The sequence below is a fragment of the Coffea eugenioides genome, chromosome 6 (assembly GCF_003713205.1).
Source record: "Coffea eugenioides isolate CCC68of chromosome 6, Ceug_1.0, whole genome shotgun sequence".
Lineage (NCBI taxonomy): Eukaryota > Viridiplantae > Streptophyta > Magnoliopsida > Gentianales > Rubiaceae > Coffea > Coffea eugenioides.
The window spans coordinates 34367578-34391278 of NC_040040.1; the positions used below are offsets into that span (position 1 = coordinate 34367578).

Sequence of the window (23701 nt, forward strand, 5' to 3'; positions counted from 1 at the left end):
TTTTAGTTCATGTTGGAAAACAATAAACTAGATTAAAGTTTTTCTTTCTTGTTATCTTACATGACAATTAGGGTAATTAGGTGGCAACAATAACATCATTATGGGAATAAAATTTGAAAGTGAATCACATTGGGAATATTTTTTAGAAAGAGTGTTATTTTGGCAAAAAAACTCCAATCTCTTGATTGATCTATAAATATGAAAGCCTAAATAATATATAAAAATTGTCCCTTTAGATTCATAAAGAAAGAAAATATCTCGTAAAAATTACTCCAAATTTGTGGCATCTATGAAATCTTACTGCTGAATATGCATTTTTCCATAATGTTCTTGCTGGATACGCATCTTTCCATCAATTCTTAGCTACTAGCTAGCTTCTTACACCGAAAATATACAACTTAGAATTGATATGAATTCTTGCTTTATAGCAATTGGAAAGTTGAAAGCTTCAATTATGGGTACCCTTTGAGTGGATTTTATGGTGAATTGATGCTAATCTTTAGGGTTATAAAAGAAGTCCCAATTCTTTCCTTTCGAGCTAGTCCAATTTCGTCTCCAGTTTGCACATCAAATTTTTACAATTTTAAGAGGAGTCATATATGCACATCAAATTCAGTTGTTTTTACAATTTTAAGGGGAGTCGTGTGTGACTTTTTGGCACCGGATCAATGATAGGATTTGAAATTTTGCTTTTTCTTGGGGGAGTAAGCAGGTAGAAGGACCAAATTGGTTGCAAAAAGGTGGGGGAAAATTTCAGCTGTAAAAAATAATTGAGGGACAACGTTGTCATTTGCCCAAAATTCAAGTCTCTCTTTCTGACCTCTTGCACTTTAGTGAAAACGCCCAGCCGAGAGTGCCTGCCAATACTATAACTGTCAAAACCCCAAAAATCACCAAAAAGAACCAAAACCCAGAAAGTATAAATCAAAGAAACCAAACAAATAAATATAAATCAAAGAAACCAAACAAATAAATAACGAAAATCGCCCCTTTATTCAATTTCATTATCTTCAAGAAATACCCTAGTTTAATGTTCGATTTGACGGATTTCAATTGAGGGGGTTTTTTTTTTTTTTGTTTAATAAGATTGAGAAATGGGCGCAAGTCGAAAGCTGCAGGGAGAAATCGATCGGGTTCTTAAGAAGGTTCAAGAAGGCGTGGATGTATTCGACAGCATTTGGAACAAGGTTTTTCTAATCTTTGATTTTAACTGTGTTTGTTGGCGTTTAGTTATTATTATTATCATCTGTGCTTAATTGGTTTCAGTGCATGTAGAGTGTTTTTGTTCATTTGCCAATTTTTTCGTGAGTGTAGGTTTATGATACGGACAATGCGAATCAGAAGGAGAAATTTGAAGCGGATTTGAAGAAGGAAATTAAAAAGCTTCAAAGATACAGAGACCAAATTAAGACATGGATCCAATCCAGTGAAATTAAGGATAAAAAGGTGACTTTTTTCCCCACTGCTTCCTGGTTTTTGCTCTTCTTCTTATTGCTGTTGTTTAATTAGTTTCTTGAACAGTAAATTCTCTGGAATTTGTTCATGCATGCACAACAAGGCTGTAAAGAATTTGACCCTTTTGATATAGGGGTTAATTTTTTTTTAAAGATTTTGGGAACTTGAATGAAATTTGGCTTTCTTCTCATCCTTCTCTTTCTTTATGGTAATCCTAATTCTGGGATTGTAGGGAATGCGACGTTAATTACACATTTCATATCTGATCTTTAGATAAGTGCATCAAGTTGGGTTTTTTGTTTTGACTAATGTGTAATTTAATAGCATGACTCATTAGAACAAGTTCCTTTGATGGTGAAGAGTCAATGTTTTCTAGCAATTGAAGTTCTGCATTATTTTTGCTGCAATAGAAGAAAATACATCCTTAAATTCAAAAGGAATTGGTCTTACCATTTCGGAGTTGGATCTTTATGTAGACTTTAAGCATGGACGTTATGAACTTCTGACTTATTTAAACATCTGCTTTGTTTTAGTTTTAATGTTTTGGTTTTAATCAAATATACCAATTTATGATGTACGACCTTGTCTGTAAGGTGCTTGAGTCAGTTGCACTGATTATACATTTATGTTGAGTTTATCTACTTGCTTTCTTTTTTCTTGTATTGCAGCACTACTTTACCTTCATTTGTCTGTTGACGGTCCTGTTCAGTCACTTTATAATATCTTTATATATTGCCTAGGTTAGGTTATTTTTGAACCTCTCAAATCATGCAGAAGTTGACCATAAGTGTTTTTGTGATACATGTTTTCTTATATTTGTATATGTTGATTAAATTGGAGATATTTTGAATCTCATAAATCATGCAGAAGTTGACCATAAATCTTCTTGTCATACGTGTTGACATAGGTTAGTGCCTCTTATGAGCAGGCTCTCATGGATGCTCGCAAGCAAATTGAGCGTGAAATGGAACGATTTAAAATCTGTGAGAAGGAAACTAAAACAAAAGCATTTTCAAAAGAAGGCCTGGGCCAACAGCCTAAGACGGTAAGCTTTCTGGCACATGTTTTCCTCTGATTCTTCACTTTGATGTTGGTAATTTTCTTATATCACCCATCTTCATGTATATCTTTCAATTAGCATTTTTTCATGTGCAATTCATTTAATGTACACCATGGCCAGTTTTACGTTCCACATTTTTTCCCTGTTTTTGTTTGGTTATAACTTTGAACTTCATTTTTTGTGGGGGATTTTTTTTTTTTTTTTGGGGGGGGGGGGGGGAGGGGGTGATTTCTGTGGTAAGGTTGATCTTTGTAGAGTTGAGAAATTTCCATATGAATTTATAAAAATTTCTGAACCTGTTCACTATATTTGGCTTCATCAGATGTTTCATTTATGGTTTTCCATGCATATTCTTATGATAGTTTTAGGATCATCAATCTAGAACCCTGAGATTATTTTGATCTACTTATGCTGCCTATTTGTCCATCAGTGGTTTTGCTTATTGTCGAACGTTATTCAATTTCATTGTAGGATCCAAAGGAGAAAGCTAAATCAGATACAAGAGATTGGCTGAACAATGTGGTATGGATCTGACACTTTGTCTTTTGCTGTAATATATGTTTAATTGGAAACAATATTGGTTTTGTGGAGATCTGCTTCCATTTTGAATTATTGGAAGTTCTTAGATTTCATGCGTTTATTTTCATTCCTTTACGGTGATGCAAATCCATGCTACCTTCTTGAAACTTTCTGAGAAATGGTGTTGTTTGAGAAATTAGTTGTTTCACTTGTTTATAGCCAATAATTTGCTATGGACTGATGGTTTTCCAGTCTCTTCATGTTTTCAACAACTGCTTATAATTATTTGGTTTAACTTTTAATCTTCTGGGCAGTATATTATGCATTGTCTTTCCAATTCACATTTTATTTTTGGTTGACGTTGTTTCTATTTTTACTGCTAGGTTTGTCTTTACTATATGCCTGTAATTTCTTTGAAATCATTTAGGTTTTTAGTACTTGTTTTCCTTTTGTCCGTGAGTAGGTGAGCGAACTAGAAAATCAAATTGATAGCTTTGAAGCTGAAATCGAGGGTCTCTCTGTAAAAAAAGGGAAAACAAGGCCTCCTAGACTGGTAAGGGATATGAATTTATCCTATTAATGTGCATGTGATTTCTCATTGACTTATATCATTATTGATTGAAGAATTATTTTATTTATTTTTTCTCCTGCAGACACATTTGGAGGCGTCAATTGCTCGACACAAGGCTCATATAATGAAACTAGAATTGATTTTGAGACTACTGGACAATGATGAATTAAGTCCTGAAACAGTTAATGATGTTAAAGATTTCTTGGACGATTATGTTGAGCGTAATCAGGTTATCTATCTGAATATTTGGTAGCTTTCTTATGCATTCTGAAGTAATTAGCTAGCGCAGAATGCATTATTCTCATTCAAGTACTTATAATGTAATCATCCTTTGTGTGCTAATTATCAGGTGTCAAAGAATAATAATCTGCTATAATGATGATCATCTGTTGAATGCTATATATGGTTCTCTGATAGGATTTCCATTTTGTGTATCCTGTTAGCATGCCTTCACTGCTAGCTTTCCTGACTGGCATTTCTACTGTGATTCAAGAGATGATCATACTTTTTTTGTAGGAGGATTTCGATGATTTCGATGATGTTGACGAGCTTTACAGCTCTTTACCTTTAGACAGGGTGGAGTCTCTTGAAGATTTAGTAACAATGGGCCCTCCTGGTCTTGTTAAGGTGAAAATTATATTTGCCACTTTACCCTATTTTGTTGATTTAACATAAGGTGTTTTGTCAATTGGCTTTTTGTTTTTCCCTTGAAGGTTTAAACTTGGTAAATATACTTGTTGAAAGAGCCTTGTTTATATTGAAATGTAGTAATTGTGCAATTACACTCTCGCAATAGTTTAGTAGGAGTTTTGAGTTGTCTTGCACTTTTGCTGGCTAGCTGAACTGTTTGACGTTTCTTATTGTTCGCCAGGGTGTCAGTGCCTCCAATGCAGTTTTAAGCATGAAAAATCATTTGGCTACACCTGCTGCTCAAACACCTGTATGTTTTTGCCCCCCATCCCTAATTGTTAAGCTGCTTTTAATTCTGATAAAGGAGTCCTTTTGAGATCTTGTCTTGAAAAATCATTTGGCTACACCTGCTGCTCAAACACCTGTATGTTTTTGCCCCCCATCCCTAATTGTTAAGCTGCTTTTAATTCTGATAAAGGAGTCCTTTTGAGATCTTGTCTTGAATGTCCTCATGTTCTTTTCCACACTACATTTCTGAAGGGGAATGTTTATTTCTGGAGCAGCTTCAGACCCACTGAGTTTGTTTGGACAACAAGAATTTGGAATAAAAATTTCAGATTTTGTTTTGCTTACATCATACACACAATTCCCAATCACCTTTTTATCTCACATACATCACATCACAAAAAGTGCTACAGTAACTGGATCAAATAAATCTTATCCAAACAAACTCACTGATTCCATTGCTAGATGATGCATGTATTCGGAAAAATTAGTTGAACTAAAAGTTTTGATATTAGAGGAATCAGTACTTTTGATTGACATTTGTAGTAACTTGTGATAGTTCGTGGTCTGGTTTGCCGAATAATCTTATTGGTCATGACACTTCTAATCTAGGCATTATATGAACAGTTCGATTAGTTTTCCATCTTCTTTTCTGAAACAAAATAAGATTTCTTTATTGAAAACTGAAAAAAATGAAAGAAAGGAGGATTATGGCGCTTGACTTTGATAATTGGCATTTAATGGCTGTGCAAAATATGCCCTTTTTCTTATTTGAAGACAAAATACTGAATTTTTAAATATAGAAATTCTTGTATAAAAATCTACTGAAGGATAGACAGCAGTTATTAGCATTATTGGCATATGATGACATGTTAGGAGATGTGTTCTGTCTTTGTAGCGTCATCATGGGATGATCATTTCCATAAAATTTGCTGAGTTCCTACCCTTTCACGTGTTTCTGTTATATAGTTTATATCATGTTTCACAAAATTGGTTGACCTATTCATACTTTGCAGCAGGTTCCTAGTTTGTTGTTGTTGCAATCTCTTCATTTGTTGATATGGTCACGGACTGTTGATCTTTGTTGACTCAAGCTAACACTGAGAAACTCTGTTAGTGGTTCAACTTTTTGAATTTGATTCTCCAGTTCTGTAGGAATTTCTCTTTTATCACTGGGATGGAACTAAGCATTCCGAGATTTCATTGTGCAGCAGTTTTATCCAAAGTGTAACGAAACCTGGGCATTAACTGTTATTGGGCGACCAAAGTGGGAAATTGAAGTAGACTATTTTCTTCTCTCTCTGCTTTTTTTTTTTTTTTTTTGGAGGGGGTGGTGGCGCATAGTAATTGGGCAGTACTGAAATTTGTTTTGGTTTAGTTCAAAACCGGTCAATAGATATCATAAAGAATCAGTATCCTATATCAAGGTGAAGGAAGGACCAATTAGAGGTTTTACCAGCTTAGGAGTTGTTAGTGGACCGTAGGTACATGTTAGTGGTTTAAAGTTTTGGAAGTTTGTTCTTCAGTTCATCCCTTCCTTTAGTGGTGCGGGGTCGGAAACCTTCATTAAACTTTGATTACGCTTTTCTTTTGTTAGCTATGGCATTGTAGCCGCTGCTGGTATACCTATTCTCTCTCTCTCTCTCTCTCACCTTTTGGTATTTGTTTCGCTTATTGTCTTATTCATCCTTTGAGAAAGCTCTTAGAGAATCTAATACAATTTTTTGTAATCATATATTTAGGCTACAGCTACATCTGCCAATCAACAAGGCACTTCTCCCCAAGAGCAAGTTGAGGAAACAGCAACCCAGGACACTACTACTGATACTGTTGCAAGGACTCCCCCTCCTAAAAGCAGTTCAGCTGCTGCTTCTGCTCCACCAACACCAGTAGGAAGCCATTCCAATCCTGGTATTGTGAAAGCTACAAGTGACTTTGTTGGTGCATCAACTGCTTCCTCTGGTCATTTTGGTTCAAGTTCTTCAACCGGTCTCTTAGATAATGCAGGCGTTCCTTCATCTCCTGTAAGTGTCCCTTATTCAGTAAAGGAAGAAGACATTACAAGTTTCCCTGGCCGTAAACCTTCCCCAGCTCTTGCTGAAGTTGGGCTACGAGGTGTTGGTAGAGGTGGATTATCCAACCAACCATCAAGTAGTGTCCCTATCAGTTCTGGAAGCACAATTTCGAGCAATGGAGCCCTTGGTAGTGTAACGTCAGGTTCTGAAATGGGAAAAAGAAACATGCTTGGAGCTGAGGAAAGACTTGGAAGTAGTAGCATGGTGCAATCACTTGTATCTCCTCTTGGTAATAGAATGATCTTGCCACAGGCTGGGAAAACTGGTGATGGAATTGGCTCAGCTGATGCTGGGAGTGTTGGTGAGGCTGCATCTATGGCTGGGAGGGTGTTATCTTCTTCTGTGGTTCATGGTATACAATGGAGGCCTGGAAGTTCCTTTCAGAACCAGAATGAGGTGGTATGTGGTTCTGCTGTAAGCTCTTCTGTTTTGGCTGATTTCAATTTACCATTCTTGCTTGCATCGTATATTTTTTTGTGCAAGCTGAGAATCGAAGTGGAAAACCTGTTGTTGAAATTTTGCTTTAATTGGTTTTTACTTCTATAAGATGTATTTGATTGAATAATGGCGTTATGCAGTGTTTCTTTTGAACTTTCAGCATATTTTTATGTAACTTAAATTTTTTTTATAGCAACTGCTGGGCTGTTTTCCAACCCAATTTTTGTACTCCCTGAACCCCAAAAAAAGTTGTCACGGAAATTGTAATTGTTATTAACAGTGCATAGTTTTTGAAAATTATAATTATTATTACACAAAGAAGTGTGTAACCATGATGTTGTTTTTCAATTTCAAAATATTATCGCTGAATAACACATGCAATCAAGCCATTTAGTTGCTTTACCTTTGGTGGCTTTCATGAACTATGCAAGTGTTTTCCTTTTCTTTTTTGTTTTCCTTGGTAACAATTAGTGGGCCGATAAAAGGCAAATGAATTGATTTTTTGAAGTGTCTTGAGGGGTAAAGGTAGATTTTGAATGGGAACATGTTAGTCAAATGAAGGCAAGTGATATATTTTGGGATAACCTAAAAAGGAAAGAATGACTATCAATGGGAGGAAGGCACTATATTCTTATCAACTTTTATCTTTCACATTCTACTAATTGGAATCATTTATTTCGCTTCACACAATTTAATTGAATGCAGTTCATCTGCATTTTTAAATTCTATCACGATACCCATGCCCTTGATTTTGAAGCCCTGAAGCTATTTTAATAAAGAAGATAGTTATGCAATTCGTAATTAATGGGACTTTCGATGATTGAGAAATGAATTATGATATGAGAACTATCTGCAATGAAGATAATGACTGTTTCACTAGGATTGATGAAGTATTCCTTGATCCAATTCTACCTTTGACATTCTTCTAACTGGATTTTGCCTAGTTGCACAGTTTAAATAAATGCAGTTAATCTACGTATTTAATTTATTTCGCGATACCCATACCCTTGATTTAGAAACCTTGAAGCTATTTTTACAAAGGAGCGATAGTTCTGGAACTCAAGCATAATAGGACTTTTGATGGTGGAGAAATAAATCATTGTATGGTAACTATTAGAATGGATCAAACCGTATAATATGGGTTTGTGGTAAAAAACTTAATTGGCTTAGTAATGACTGTTATGTTTAATGTGTGAAATATATGTGCATGGTCCTTTGGTTTGACATATTTGAGTCTACAACTGATAATGTACTTTCTTAGGGACAATTCCGTGGAAGAACTGAAATTGCTCCTGACCAGAGGGAGAAGTTTCTGCAGCGGTTTCAGCAGGTTCAGCAGGGTCAAACTAACCTTCTTGGCTTGCCTCTTAGCGGAGGGAATCATAAACAATTCTCTGCTCAGCAACAGAATTCCCTCTTGCAGCAGGTGATCTTTCTGCTTTCTTGACTAGAAGTTCTTCCTGTTACTTAGTTTCCTGTAACTGTCTGTACAAGTGGGCTGGTATATCTACACACAAATATTTACCTTTGGCACATGTTACTTGTTTGAGCATGATGGTACACCATCATTGCAGAGATAATGACATAGAATGAAGCCTATCCTACTTCTGCCTTCCTTGTTTGTTGTATCAATGAATGTCTACCAAAATGAAAAGGAATAGTAGGCTGTTATGATCTGGGTAAACTGTGTTAAAGTGGTTGGATTCCCTTCATTTTGAAATTTACAGCTGTAAAAATGGCTAGAAACTGCATGTAAACATAAATCTATAATATGGTACATATCCATATATATATATGTAAAAGACATGCCCATGCAAACACATGATCAAATTAAGTGTACACATCCATGTTGATATGATGAAGGAGAGAAGAAAAAGATTGTGTTAGGTGGGTTGTAGTCATCGCTAACTCGAATCTGGAATTGGATGAAATTTCGTGAAAGATTTATGGCTCGCACATTGCCGTGAAGAGTTAAATTTGGCCAGCATTCTCCATTGACAGTTTGAATGGTCTGATGGAAAAAAAATTTTTAAAATTTTTAAAAAAAAGAAGACAAGAAAGGTGGTGGTAGAGCGAACGATGAGTAAGAATTAACAAAATATAACAATTTGGCGAAAGTAGAAAGATGATAATAATAATAATAATAATAATCAACAGATGGATTAGCACGTGATAAGATAGAGGTAACTGTTGTAACAGAACAAGAGACCATAGGATCTTTAAGGGATGAATTCACTGTAAGACTCCTCTCTTAAGTATGAATTAGGGAAGGAATGAAGGACTGAAATTATGGATATGCGACGATCAAGACAATCCCCATGGATTGGGTATACCATGGCGAAATAATTAAAGCTAGCCCTAGGCCAGCATCACCTATAGCAACTTGTTCATTATACAAAATTTAATGCTCCTGGGCAACTTGAACTTTTTCCTACAAGGGATATATAGTTCTAAGGATAAAATCTTTATCTTAATTGACATTTATTTTATCAGCAATCAATGGTCATTAATTATTTGATGATTGCTTTTGGGTGATAAAACTTCACCAAAGAACCTATAGAGCTGTAAGAGTTTGCAATCTCTAGATTAGTGAATCTGCTCTCTTTGCCTGGTCTGATCTTTTCTCTCTTTCATCCCTTTTTCAAAAAAGATACGCGCAGGGGCCCTGGTTGGAAAGCTTGACTTTGTCATGTTCTATGGCAGATGGGAGGTTGTTCTGTGCTAGAGCCATCTTTTTCATAATTGTAAAATACTGCTGATAAATCATATGAGCTAGCACTTCCGTATCCATATAAAACTTTTTGATTGTGTCCCTGTATATCGCTTTTGGAATAGTATCTAATCTGACATTAGACACATACCAGTTCTGACACCGATATGTCAGTCTATGTAACATAGTTTATAAAAGTTACAAGGATTGTAGGCAGGATTTATCTGGAAGATGAATGAGTTAGGAATCAGGTGAAATTTGTGGGCAGTTCTCACGTGGCTTGAAAAGGAAAATGATCTAGTTGCTGAAAGAACTTTTGATATCAGTGGTGGAAAGAGCAAAGTCCAGGCAAAAGTAATTGCTGTGTCTGCCGATTTTTCTCTACTAGCTATTTTGTGTCCTGAGACATCTATCGACCTAAAAGTCCGTAGTTTATTTTATTGTTAGGAGGCTTTGTTTCTTTTCTTTTTATCTCAAGCGATATAGCCTTCCCCACTGTCCCAAACTCAGCTAGAGACTGTTGACATGAGTGCTGTTGCACAATTAAGTTATTGTTGTAGATATGCTGTAAAAGTTCATAGTGCTTGTTTAATTGAAAGGTGCCCGGACACAAAATGCTAACCTTAAGTAGTGCTTGATTAATTGAATGGTAAACAGATATAAAATGCTATTTTTGTTCTTGACCCCGAATTTTATATGTAATGTCATAATTGATGACTTGTTACATGTGATGAGATTTTTTTTAGTGTCATGTAATTATGAATGATATTTTCAGTTCAATTCCCAAAGCTCCTCTGTCTCGTCTCAACTTGGGTTGGGAGTTGGGGTTCAACCAGCTGGTCTTAACAGTGTTCCATCATCTCCCTCATTGCAGCAGCAGCCCATTCCAATCCATCAGTCGTCAAGTCAGCAGACTCAAATATTGGCAGGGTCTAGAGATGCTGGTATTCTGAATTACAGCATCAGCATTATACTTAGTTTTTGATTATGCATCATTAGCTTTTTACAAGATTAGTCAGTTTCATTCAAGCATTCCTTTTCTTTGACAATTTGGCTGTATTTAACCTCTAATGTTATGCTACTTTTCCAAAATGGAAATTTACCTAGAACCCCATACTTGTCAAAATGCATATATTTGGTGAATGTATGGTGTCAATTGAAGTTTTTAGTTTATATCTCAAGGATTTGTGTAGAAAATGGCTGGTATATTGTGCATCAAAGATCTGGGATTTATGCTCAGGAATGAGGGAGCAGTGGAATTTTTATCTGCGTATGTATCATTCTAAACTTTCCTGGTAACCATTTTGTGGTCAAATTTATTGCGACTTAATTGGCTCCAATGTGGAGACTGCACACTTAGTTTGCAGCAATTAATAATATCAAGGTAGCATTGTAGGAGCAATGTGTTACATTGTGGTTTCGCTGTTGATATACTTATTAGGTGCACCAAATTTTTGGGGGGTGGGGGTGGGGGGAAGGGGGAGTGGGGAAAGAAAATGTGCTTGTTAGGTTTTCCACACTGGGAAAGGTGAAATAGTTTTCTCTGTATCACAGTAATGGTTTGCTACTTTTGTGGCCATTGTATTATTAGAATATACAAATGTTGAATGAAGATACTTTGTTTCCAACTACAGATGTTGGTCATGCAAAAGTGGAGGAGTTGCATCAGCAACCTGCAGTATCTGAGGATTCCTCTGAATCTATTGGAAACTCTGGACTTGTGAAGAATCTGATGAATGAGGATGATATGAAGGCTTCATATGCGTTGGATCCTCCGGTATGTATATTTTGTTTTTATTATTCTTTCCAAAAACTTTTCTGATGTTTCAAGTAACTTTATGACTAGTGCTGGTTTTTGCAAAGATTTTGGCTATTATACACAAATGATTATCTGATTTTCAATAGTATAGATAAATTCAAAGTTGCAAATATTGTGGACATCCTTTGAGTATTTGTATTCAAAATCGTACTACAAATGCGGCATGGTCTAGCATCCCAGTGACTCAATTGTAAACAGTCATATTCTTATCCTCTTGGACTTTGTATTGCTACAATAATCACAAGCATGCTCCATGGCTGAGCTCCTAGTAGCTCAATTGATGCGCTGAGGGCAGTGTAGGTGGAGTTTGTATTGTTGTGCACACATTGATTTTGTACATTTTCTGAGATCAAATTCATGAATATTCTGTAATAGGTTTCTTGACTTAGGTTATGCACAAAGAATTCATCACTCCATCAGGAAGGCAACAACTGAGTGGTGCCAGAAATTTAAGCCTAAGTAATAAATTGTCGTTTTAGTATTGCTATTGGATTCTCTCCACATAGTTGTATTTTAGTGTACTCTAGAATCACTTATCAGATGCTCTTAGTACTTGATTGTTTGCATTCAACATTTATTTATCTGAAACGCTCAAACTCACATTCTCTAAATGATTGTTTGAGGAGTGGTAGCTTGCTGGATGGTGTCAAGCTGAGTAAGGAGAGGACACATGTATATCCCACGTTGTAACAAGTTTTACTAATAGGTTTGCAGGAACACTAAAGTTAACACCCATATATTCCACCATATAGCAACCTTCATTTGAGAGGCCGCTTATAAAACTTGGCCTACTTGTTCTGGCAAGATTTCCTTGTAAATCTGTCATTAATTTTGTGATTTCTTGATTGAATCTAGCGTTTTGCTGGATAAAACTGAGCCAATAGTCTTGCAAATACAGATCTTTTGTCACTTTGCAGTTATGAAGTTCTGGAGTGAGGTCTATTATTGAACATAGTCATATGCTGTTATGCTCAAGGAATATCTTTAGGTTGAACGAGAGAGCCCATAGATTTATCTAAATAAGTGTATTTTCGCCTGTGTCCTTTAGCAGTAAGTTTATCTTGGCTTTGCTTTGTCTTCAGTCTACTGAATTCACCTGATGAATATAATGCTTTGAGTATTACAGAGCTGGTGTTCAAACATGATGATATTGGTAAGAGATAAAAGTTTTTGGAGGTTGAAGGACTCGCCAACGTAATTTTTTTTCAGCAAAAGTTGCATATGTGGGATATTGTATTTCTTTAGTATTGTAAACTTCCATGGCTATTTCCGTCTAGCTATGGAGGTTTGAGGTTGCTAATTGAACCTTAAGTGGTGAATCTGTAATATGCTGAAATTTCACATGGTATGACAGTTTTTGTCACCTTTATTGTGTGAGCTTCTAATTCTTGATGAGCGATACAATTTGCGACCTCTTGGACATCCATAACTCTGTTCTCTTTTAAAAGTTCAGCCTTAATAGCCTTCTTTCCGATTTAAAATAAAAGGATCAACAGAAATCGTTGAGATATTGGTCTCAGAGGTGCTACAGGTACAAGGTGCACTGAGGCAACAGAATACCTTGTCGCTTAGGTGCAAGCACGAATTTCAGTGCTTGCAATCCTGAAGCGAACAAGAAGACGAGGAGGTTGAGAGTAATGATACAAGTGCAGAAGGTAGAGTAGTGTTATAATAAAAGAACAAGAAATTAGTAACTGATGAAAGTGGCGGGGTGAGAGGTGAAGAATGGGAAGAGACAGGAAAGAAGGCAAGAGAATATTGGCTGAGGGTGGAAAATTATATCAACTTTGGGGAACTGGGGAACTAGGATAGAAATAGATCTGGAGCCTGGAGGGGGCCTAAGCATTTAGTTTAAGCCTTGATATGCAATTGCAGTTATTGGATCTGAATTTAAGGTTATGAAAGATATGATAGTATATATCTCCGCACTCCAGTGATTTTAACTGCTGCTGTTTAAACAAGAAGTCAAGTTAGATGGGAACACAAAATGAAAAGGTACAACTGATAAAGCATACCAGAACTTAGAGAGGTTTGTGCCTCAAGTCCCATGTGCCTTGTGCCTTGTCTCTTTGTGCTACCTTTGCAACATTACCATACTTTGCAAGATCAAGATGTAAAGTTGTCCCTTAGTATCCTCAGTAGCTTGGCACTGTTCCTTGTGCACCTTAACAACTATTCTGATTAGGAATCTGTTGGATGATAACATCCTCTTCATTCCTGGGGAAAATTATTAAATGAGTCTCTTCTATGTTATGTTTTTCTATTGTCTCATTTCTCTACTTGCTAATCCCATAAGAGTTGTATTGTGATGTTAATCCATCAAATGTAGAATTTTCACTTTTGGATTTTATTACTAACATTTTCAGACAGCCAATTATTGGAGTTATCAGAGTGATGTGTCAGGATACTGGACAAAACTGGAGATAATTACTAACAGTTATGTTTAGAGGTGAAGAAAAGGAAATGTTATGAAGGCCAGTAAGGACTTGCCTTAAATGATAAAGTCCATTCTCGAGGGAGAGGCAAAGTTTCAAGGAGGGAGGGAGAGAGTTGCTATTCATCTTGCATGTTTAGAAAAATGATGGGCAACTTGCTCTTGTGAGATATGGTGTTTAACCATGTAGCATAATTTCATCCAGTGGTTTTATTTGCAAAATTTTGTAGGCTTACAGCTCCTCTGTTGGTAGTTTTGTATTGCAGGGCCTCATGGGATATGAAGTGCCTCAGCCAATGCCTCCATATTCAAAAACTTCCACTGAAGTATCTATTATGCGCATATGCCTGTATTAATCACATTACGTAACCATTTTTAAGTCATAGACACAAATTTTGCTTGCTTTTATGGCTACCAGATCAAAGGTTTAGAGATATTTGATGAAATCTCATGAATAAGTTGGGCAAGTTCCACAAAAAGCACTGTTATATAAATAGATAAATAACACCTTGCCATGCTGGTCAAGTGAAGTTATAGCAAACAAATTCCACATTCCATGTGATAGTTATAGGAGCTGCAGTGTCCAAATTTGATAGATTTCGAACAACATAGAAAATGTGGCTGGCATGAGGATGCTTTTGGTTGGTAGCTTGCTTAGTTCAAATGTTTGTATCATTTGAGCCACGTACCCTGTTAATTGAACTTGAAGTAGCAGCATTTTGCATATTTGGGCTGCTCTTTATTAACCATTTTGATGGTTGCTTTGAAAAATCATTGAAAATATATAAAAAAAAATTGCTTTACTGCAGTGTCGCATGTTCTATGGCATGCTTTTAGGGAAAAATTCATGTAACCATCTGAATTAGGTTGTGTACCTATCTGAATTAGGGTTTGTCTACTCTACCATATGTCCTTTGATGTACATATTCTGCCTGAAAGTTATTGGTTCTTTTTCATTTGTTTTTCCTAGTAAAAATGTCAGCGGTTCCATTTGGATGTTTTTTGAAACCTGTGTAATGAAAAATGGCTATTGGGGCTTGGATAAGAATTAGGACCTGTGTAATGAAGATTAGCATTACGATGCATACAAGATCTTTATCCAAGCTAGAATGTCTCAATTTCGAATCCTTTGTCTTTTGCTTTGGTCTTGAAGATTCAGTTGGACAAAACGTGCTCAGATTACATGATAATAAAAGCAGCATAACACCCTGAAGCATCACTACAGCATTTTTTTTTTTTAATGGGGTTCAATATTCTTTTTGATTTCAATGCATTTGGGTCCTACACCTGGATATTATGTCTAATGCTATCCCAGTGTGGAAGTAATGAGTTTTCGAGTATTTTCAGCTCATGATGCAATCTCATGTAATAATGAGTCACTGGTTCCAACTTATTGTCGCAGAATTGCTTTTGAATGTCTGATGGCTGTCATCCCCTGTCTCCTGCAGGCTGGAGCGGGTAGCGCTCTTACAGAATCATCTCAAATGCCAAGGGACATTGATTTATCTCCTGGTCAGCCTTTGCAATCCAGTCAACCTTCTGGAAGTCTTGGTGTCATTGGTCGAAGAAGTGTTGCAGACCTGGGTGCAATTGGTGATAACCTCAGTGTTTCTCCTGCAACATCTGGAGGAATGCATGACCAGTTGTACAATTTACAGATGCTTGAATCTTCATTTTATAAACTTCCACAACCAAAAGATTCTGAGCGGGCAAAGAGCTATACTCCAGTATGAAACGATTTTATTTGGCTATTTATTTCTCTTCCATATGGTGACTATATTTTTGTCTAATATTTTCCTTTGGCATTGCACAGAGACACCCTGTGGTGACTCCTCCAAGCTATCCCCAAGTGCAGGCACCAATTGTCAATAACCCTGCTTTCTGGGAGCGTCTTGGAGCTGATAACTACGGCACTGATACCCTGTTCTTTGCGTTTTACTACCAACAGGTTGTAGTAATTTTAATCATTTTGTAATGCTTCTATTGCTTTTTGCTTTTCCAAGTCATCTAGCATGATAAAATTGTAATCTTCATTGGCAGAATACTTATCAGCAGTATCTGGCTGCTAAGGAATTGAAGAAGCAATCATGGAGATACCATAGGAAGTACAATACATGGTTTCAGAGACACAAGGAGCCGGATATTGCCACTGATGATTATGAACAGGGGACATACGTTTACTTTGATTTCCATATTGGCAATGATGAGCAGCACGGATGGTATGCATGTTCTAATTTCATTTTCATTTGGACTCCTTTTTGCTAATTTACATCAGTCTTAATTCTAATATTTGCCTTTTGCTCTTGTTTGTGATGTCACGCTTAAACCTTTTGCATTGGTCTCTAAGCATGTAGCTTTTAGATGCCTTCTGATTTTCTTTCTTTGTTGTGGCAATTGAGAACTGAAACTGAAGGAAACTCATAAATTTCAGGTTGACTGTTTTGTCTGTTGTTCTCCGCACATCTGCAGTTTTTTGTTGTCTTCTTGTGGCGACTGATCAGTGCAAGTTTTTAAATGTGGTTATTATTGCCTAATAAATCTTAAATACACTTTCATAGTTATTTTAAGTCATTTATACATCAGGAATAAGGATTTATTATTTGGGAAGGAAATGTAACATTCCATTATGTTGGAACAGGACAACATTAATGGGAAATTCAAATACATTGCTTGCACTTATTGATGTCTGCCAATCTTCTGAGCAAACTGATTAGACATATGCATTTTCTAGTAAGTTTTCATTGTTGTGGTTTTAATGAAATACCTTACTCTTGTTTAGGTGCCAGAGAATCAAGACTGAGTTCACGTTTGAGTACAATTATCTTGAAGATGAGCTTATAGTGTAGAACATTGATTATCAACCGCTGCTTTTTATGTCCCTCACACCTTTTAGTGAATATTTTGGTTTTGCTTACCAGATTAAGTGCTGTTTTTTAGTAGATTATGGATGACCAATTGCTACATTCTGCATGAAGACAAACAGCTATATAAAGCTTCTTGTAAAACCGAGCTGATTGTTCTGCCTGACGTCTGTAAATTTACATGCTCAAGTGCTGCATATATCTGTTGCAACCATGGATGTCCATGGTTGATCGAGTTCTTGGAAGCTCATTGTGTTGGAGTTTCTTTCATCTGCCATTTTCCAAATATTATCGAGTTGGTAGTATCCTGACTAGGAGAATTCTGATATTTACTGCTTGCAACTAGTAGCATGCGTAAATCGAGTAAAGTCGAGCTCGATCCTTATCTGTGCTACTCGAGCTTGAGAATGAGCAAAGAACTCGAAGCTCGAGCTTGACTGGTGGCCTTGGTACATGAGCTTGAGCGTGACTCAGATGAGCTCGGAATTCCTGTTTGTGCCTTATTGTGCCCGAGTACTCACCTCATTTTATTGGTTAACGAGAATTCTTGTTTCCTGTTTTAATTTTTTAGTCAATGAAATGATTGTGCGTGGCCATGAAAATTGTTTTAGTGAAGGACTGATTTTAGGTAAATTCCATAAATCTCTTCCCTATAAATGTAATTTCGCAATAAAGCTTGATGAGTACGCATGTATAGGTTAATTACGTTTACCTCTTGCGGTATACCCAAATTATCAAACAAACCCTATAATCTGACTGAATAACAAAAGGCCCCTTCAATTCGGTAAAGTTTTAAGAAATGCGTCCCTACCGTGAGATAAATTATGTTCTCTACTGGCTAATGATTCCAGCAAAACTTTATTATAGAAATCCAAAACCACCAGCGGTAAAACCCAAAACCTCAATGATCATTCATTGGCACTCTGACAGGGAAGGTGGCATCAAAATTCACTGCAGTTTCTTTGCCGCTGGACATCTAATGGAACTACTCCTTTTTAACTAATTAATTTCTCCTTTTTCTATCACTATTTGCAGCACTTCTTGTAATTAGCTTCAGTCAAAGACCCAAATTAGAAATTTCTTGTTATTTTTTCATCTGGCTATAATTCCTCTTCTTCCACCATCTATTCTCCTTTAATCTACACATACGCATGAAACAATACAAGACAGACTGGTGAAACTAAATCTACCATTGGGAATTATTGAGCACATGAAATGAGAAACTGTGATACAAAATATTTTTGTTGGGTGACTACAAGTTTCTTTGCTTTTAGGGATAATTTGAGAAATCTCCCCTGAAACTTTTTATAATTTCACAAAAATACCTTCTAATATCCATTATTATGCAAACCTTCCCTTTCGTGTGTCAGTCATCAAATGTCACCGTTAGCAATCACAAAATGTCCAAAATGCCCCTAAAAACTTACTACGCTGATCGAAGCAGTATCTAGTAGAAAATAATTGGTTTAATACACAATCTTTTATTATGCTAGTTGGTGCCAATTAGTTAGAGATATATAAAATGCTCAAGGCGCCAATTAGTACATGTACTAGCACTTCTTCAGTACTTTTGCAAGAAACCAAAAGAGTTTCTTGGACAGAACCGAAGGAGCTAGAGAAACAGCTACTTGTGATCCTTCATCCAGTGAAGGACTTGTGGACAAGGGCATCTAATATCCGAAGTTCAAGCTCCATGGAACTAAGTAGAGGTAAAGATCAAAACTTTTGATGTTTATTAAACGTAGTTAAAACTGATCATGATGATTTCAGGTCCTGAATGTTTACCAAATGTGCATGAAAGTCTATATATTGACATGCACGTGGTGTGTTTGATAGTCGTCATAGCTAGTATTGTTCGTATATAGCCTAATCATATGCTTATATGGAGATGAGTTAGTAAGCTGACATACATCATAAATGATCGGCATGGAATAAAAGTGTGAAATACTTATTGTTGATGACTGATTAGCACTTAAGTGAACTTAAACCCAGAAAGTACTCAACTAATTTAAGAGAGACCTGTTGTCATAGATGTTTGGTTGAATGAGCCGAGGTTGTTGAATGAAAATGAGTGATCTTGGCATTATACTTATAAAGTGTAGCTTGATAGAGGAAAAATAAAGCTTAGAAATCTGGTTTCAGATGCTAAACCAGTACACATTTGTTATTTAAGTCATGAACACTTTGATTCTTTGGCTGTACAAGATTCTGTACATGTCAATGAACAAAAATTTTGATTAGTTAATTTGCTAATAGAGAATTAGTGCGCTTATGTTCTTCATAATCATTAACAAGAATACTGAAAGTGATTGTGTGTGTGACAATATGCCACATGTTATTATACACGACATTATACTTCATTATAGGGGACAGAAAATTAGGATTCCCAATATGAAGCCTGATGAGTATTCATACGTAATTCTTCTAAATAATGTTTGTGAAAGAGCACTGCATGAAATTCCTGGGAATCTGAATTATCTACTACATCTAAGGTGTGAAATTCTATGAAGTGCTAAAACTATGGATGTGAACACTAAAGAAGAAGTCAAGCATATGTTAAAGTTACACGAGAATGAGCTGGTGATCAATCTCTATGTGGATCATCTAGATGTAATTCCTCCTGTTCATAATCCAATTAACAACAACTTGGGAGGTGGCCAAGAAAACTTGGGAATCAGAGATGCTATTAGGAGAGCTGAAGCTCAAGATGAAACTGCAGGATATGATGAGACATTCATATCAAGTGATGATGACTCCTGGTTGTAGGCTGAGCAAAGTGACAAAGAGGAGAGTCTACCCGATGAAGATGATGTCATGAATTTGATGACACTAGTGATGTCGCCTTCTCAGATTGACAATGATGAAGGGGAGGTTATTCCAGATTGAGAATCTGATGAACCTGTTGATCCAAACAGGGCAGCATTAAGATAAAAAATGGTCAGCTATAATCCTCGAGATGATGTTGAATTTGAGAAGGGTATGCTATTCACCAATGTAGATGCATTTAGAGCTGTGCTGAAGGATTATGTGATCCAGAAAGTTCTCCCTTTACAAAGAGTGAAAAATGTGAAGAGCAAATGTACTGCTAAGTGTGGTGTTGAAGATTGTCCGTGGAGAATTCATGCCTCTCCTGTTGGTGAAACAACCTGTCAAATCAAGACTTACAATCCTCAACACGTGTGTCATAGATAATAGGAATCAAGAGGACACATCAGATTGGCTTGCTATGAAATTACTACCATTTCTTAGGTTGCATCCTGAAGTGAGTAGCAAAGCTATAGAGACTGAGATAGTAACAAAGTATGGTACTCACCATAGTAAGATGCAAATTCGGAAGGCTAAGAGAAGGGCTCTGGTTGAGATACAAGGATCTCATTATCATTCATATGCAAAGTTATGCAAATGTGCTGAGGTACTGAGGAAGAGCAATTTACACAGCATTTGCAAAATTCAATATGACAGGCCAAATCTCTTGGTAGAACCAAGATTTTTGAGGATTTTCATTAGTTTCAAAGCACTCAAGGATGGATTTGTAAGTGGATACAGATCATTTGTTGGTTTTGATGGCTATTTTCTAAAAGGACCGTATGGAGGGGTCTTACTTACTGCTGTTGCTCTGGATGCGACAAAAGTATTCTGCCCCTTGCTTTTGCTGTGATTGAATGTGAAAACAAAGAGACATGGACCTGTTTCTTTCATTTATTTGAGGAGTACTTTGGTCCATTTCATAACCAATTGCCATTAACATTTATGAAGTGACGGACAAAAGGTACTAGTTACTTATTGAGTACTGTTTGAGGATAATTGAATTCTCTGATTGACCTTGTAGGGATTGAACTTGGCCTATGAAGAGGTGATACAAAATGCTGACTACAGGTATTGTTGCAGACACATTGACAGCAATTTCAATCTGTTATTTCCAGGATTTCTATTGGGAAGTTACTTCTAGCAAGCAGCTAAAAACTTTGATGAATCTGCCCATAAAGGGGCAATGAACAGAATTTAGGACATAAACATTGAGGCTTGGAAATACTTGACAAAGATACCAGTCACAGCTTGGGCAAGGCACTCATTTTCTCCTGCTGTGAAGAATGATCATGTGACAAATAACTCCACTGAATCATTCAATGTTTGGGTTGGCGATCTCAGGGAGTTGCCTATACTTACACTGGTAGAAGGCTTGAGAAGTAAATTTATGAAGAAACTCCATAACAGATTCCAAAAGAGCTGCATATCCAAATCTACTGTGCCACCAAAAATTGTGGAAAAACTAACTCCAAAAGAGGGGCATCTAAAATTTCAAGAATACCACGCAAGCATGTTGCTTTAGGCATTATCTACAGGAAAGAGAAGCTTGAAAATTATTGTGATGCAACATTTAGCATTGAGATGTACCAGAAGACATATTCTGGAACAATTAATCCAGTACCACAGGAGAGAATTTGGCATGAGAAAATTTGGCAACATTTAGCATGAAATTCTATGAAGTACCACTGGATTAATTGTTCCAGAATATGTCTTCTGGTACATCTCAATGTACTAAAGCGAACCAAAAGGTGTCGGCGGGACGCCTGCCCAACTCTCGCCAGGACTCGATACAATTTCGATTCAAGCTTAAGGATAAATAACCGAATAATAAAAGTCGAAGGTATAAAGAAAAGTCGCTTCCTTAATAAGTATTCAATTCTTACATTTCAAGATACCAAGTACATCACTTTCCCCAAAATATACAACATTCAAAAGTCATCTAATCAATTACATTCAAACCCTAATCAAAAGTGTCTCAAGTCGGCTTCTCCATAATTCCTTCCATTCCGGCTCCTGATAAAGAAAACAAATCTAATGGAGTGAGTGAATGCTCGTGAAGTCAAGAACACACATGCAATCACGTAGTTCAAATAACAATAACACTTATACGAGAATGAAAGCTATAACATTCAAGTAGTTCACAATAAACAATAAAACACACTTGATAAGGATACAGGAGCTCTCAAGAGCTATATTCCACTTGCTTCGCCAAGGCTCAGTCAAATACTGCCCCGCGATGACACTCCGTCAACCGGGTGAGTATTGAGTCCGTAGAACTTCACTTACTCTTCCCCGTTCACCGTTACACCCTCTGCTCCGGGCCCGCACTTCTTTTGTATAAGGCGATACTATTCGAGTATGTCAAGCGAGATCTCTCCAATAGATCAAATTTATAAATTTATCTCATGGCTCACCAAGCTTCACGACCAAGCCCATGCCGGCTCGAGTCGCAAGGTCGGCCGATGAGTTTGGGCGTCCCCCACTATTGTAAATTTAAGTCGAGGAGATTCACTCCAATCGACATATGCAACCATAGCATAATTCACTATTGTAACACTTCACTTAATTCACTTAGCAATTCACTTCATACAATTCAATATAATTCATTTAAGGGAGAACGAGTGCGATAAAGTACACACTCGACTCGACACTTTCAAAATACTCAATTAATGAGAACAATTAAGCACGTAGCAACACTACATACACTTGACACTCACCAAGTCAAAAGTGAGTAATTGAGCAAGTAAGTCTTCAGGCGTCCGCTTCGAGATTCTCTTGAAAATCCCCTTGAGCGCCTGAGCAAACAATAATTGACTATCACTCACTATTACTTACAAACCCCTTGCTAATAAGGAAGAATATACACTTGCAATACTAAAACAATGTCATGAAAGAGAACCTTAATCACTCAAAAATCGAAATTCAAAAGTGGGGATTTAAAGTCCCAAGAGAAACTTGCATCTTCCATGAAATCGGGTTTTAAAAAGATTTATCAATATCAAGATAAGGCGACGAGTCCTCAAAAGCTCATTTCATACGGAATCGAAAAATTTCAGCTTTAAGTGACAAAGTTGAAAAAATCAAATCTTGAGTTTATCATGTCCAAAAATAGAAAAATCAACACCGTTGAAAACTAGGTTCGGAGTACTAAAAGTTCCTAGAAGACACTTTTCCAAGATTCTAAACGGAAAGCACTCATTTTTCAACTCAAAGTTTCAGTTCCAAGAATATAGATTTGATCCAGTCTTGGTTTTTCAGTCATTTTTAGAAATTCGGCATTATTCACAGAAAGTGAATCAACTCTTGAAATTCGTAACACAATAAGATTTCCAAAAAAGGTTTTAAAAACGACAAACAAAACTAAATTCGGAGTTTTGGGCATGGAGATATAGCAGCTTAAAGTTGGCTGAAATTTGAACACTAAGAAATTTTCCAGATTTGAAGAGCAAAATTTGGGACGTTATTTGGATATCGAAATGGTATTGAAATTACACCAAATTTGGTACACTTAAACTTCCATATGTAGACTACCTCTCTATAAAATTTCAAGTAAAAACTCAAATGGGAAGGTATTTAACAAAACTACCAAAGTTCAAAAAATATTTCAAGGCCAATCTGCCCTCATGCTTTTCTTTTTTTTCCAAACGTTTTGCACAATGAAATCAGCCCCAATTCGATCTATTTTGAAACCAAAGTCCTATAAACATTTAATAAACAATTGACAAGTAATTTTCATCAAAATTTTTGAGACAATACATCCCAAAACCAGTTTGACCACTCGGCCAACAAGAAAGGAAAAGCTTTCCAGTTTCCCAGCTTTGTTGCACTTTTGAAATCAGACCACATCTCACTCAATACAAGTTCAAATTGGGAATGGTTGATGGCGTTGGAAACTAGATTCAATATGATACATCTCATCAGAAGAAATCATTTTCAAGATCAGTTCACAAGTGAGAGAAAATAGAGCCAAAAGATACAGCTCCTCCATTCCTCTCGGACAGGCAATCAGAACAGGACAGCAAACTTTGCCGAATCA

General features: G+C 36.5%; 1 protein-coding gene across 5 annotated transcripts; it reads left to right on the forward strand.

Moving 5' to 3' along the window:
* Window positions 1–919: 919 nt before the first annotated feature.
* Window positions 920–17102, forward strand: LOC113774653 (general negative regulator of transcription subunit 3). 5 transcript variants are annotated; one of them, XM_027319239.1, is made up of 16 exons: window positions 920–1187; window positions 1315–1446; window positions 2363–2500; window positions 2987–3037; window positions 3498–3587; window positions 3688–3834; window positions 4122–4232; window positions 4477–4545; window positions 6263–6994; window positions 8295–8459; window positions 10519–10687; window positions 11378–11520; window positions 15445–15723; window positions 15810–15944; window positions 16037–16215; window positions 16776–17102. In XM_027319239.1, exons 1-16 carry the CDS (start codon window positions 1095–1097, stop codon window positions 16840–16842), a joined length of 2700 nt encoding a protein of 899 aa, XP_027175040.1. In that variant the 5' UTR covers window positions 920–1094; the 3' UTR covers window positions 16843–17102. The 5 variants fall into 5 exon arrangements, with proteins under 5 accessions (XP_027175040.1, XP_027175044.1, XP_027175045.1 ...); XM_027319243.1 differs by having other exon boundaries at window positions 10618–10687; XM_027319244.1 differs by having other exon boundaries at window positions 10621–10687.
* Window positions 17103–23701: the final 6599 nt, after the last annotated feature.

Bases quoted from the DNA above. Each gene is read 5' to 3' on its own strand.
- LOC113774653 (XM_027319239.1), top strand. From the start codon at position 1,095: ATGGGCGCAAGTCGAAAGCTGCAGGGAGAAATCGATCGGGTTCTTAAG. The intron at 8,460-10,518 runs GTGATCTTTCTG...TGATATTTTCAG, and splicing joins AGAATTCCCTCTTGCAGCAG to TTCAATTCCCAAAGCTCCTC. The intron at 11,521-15,444 runs GTATGTATATTT...TGTCTCCTGCAG, and splicing joins CATATGCGTTGGATCCTCCG to GCTGGAGCGGGTAGCGCTCT.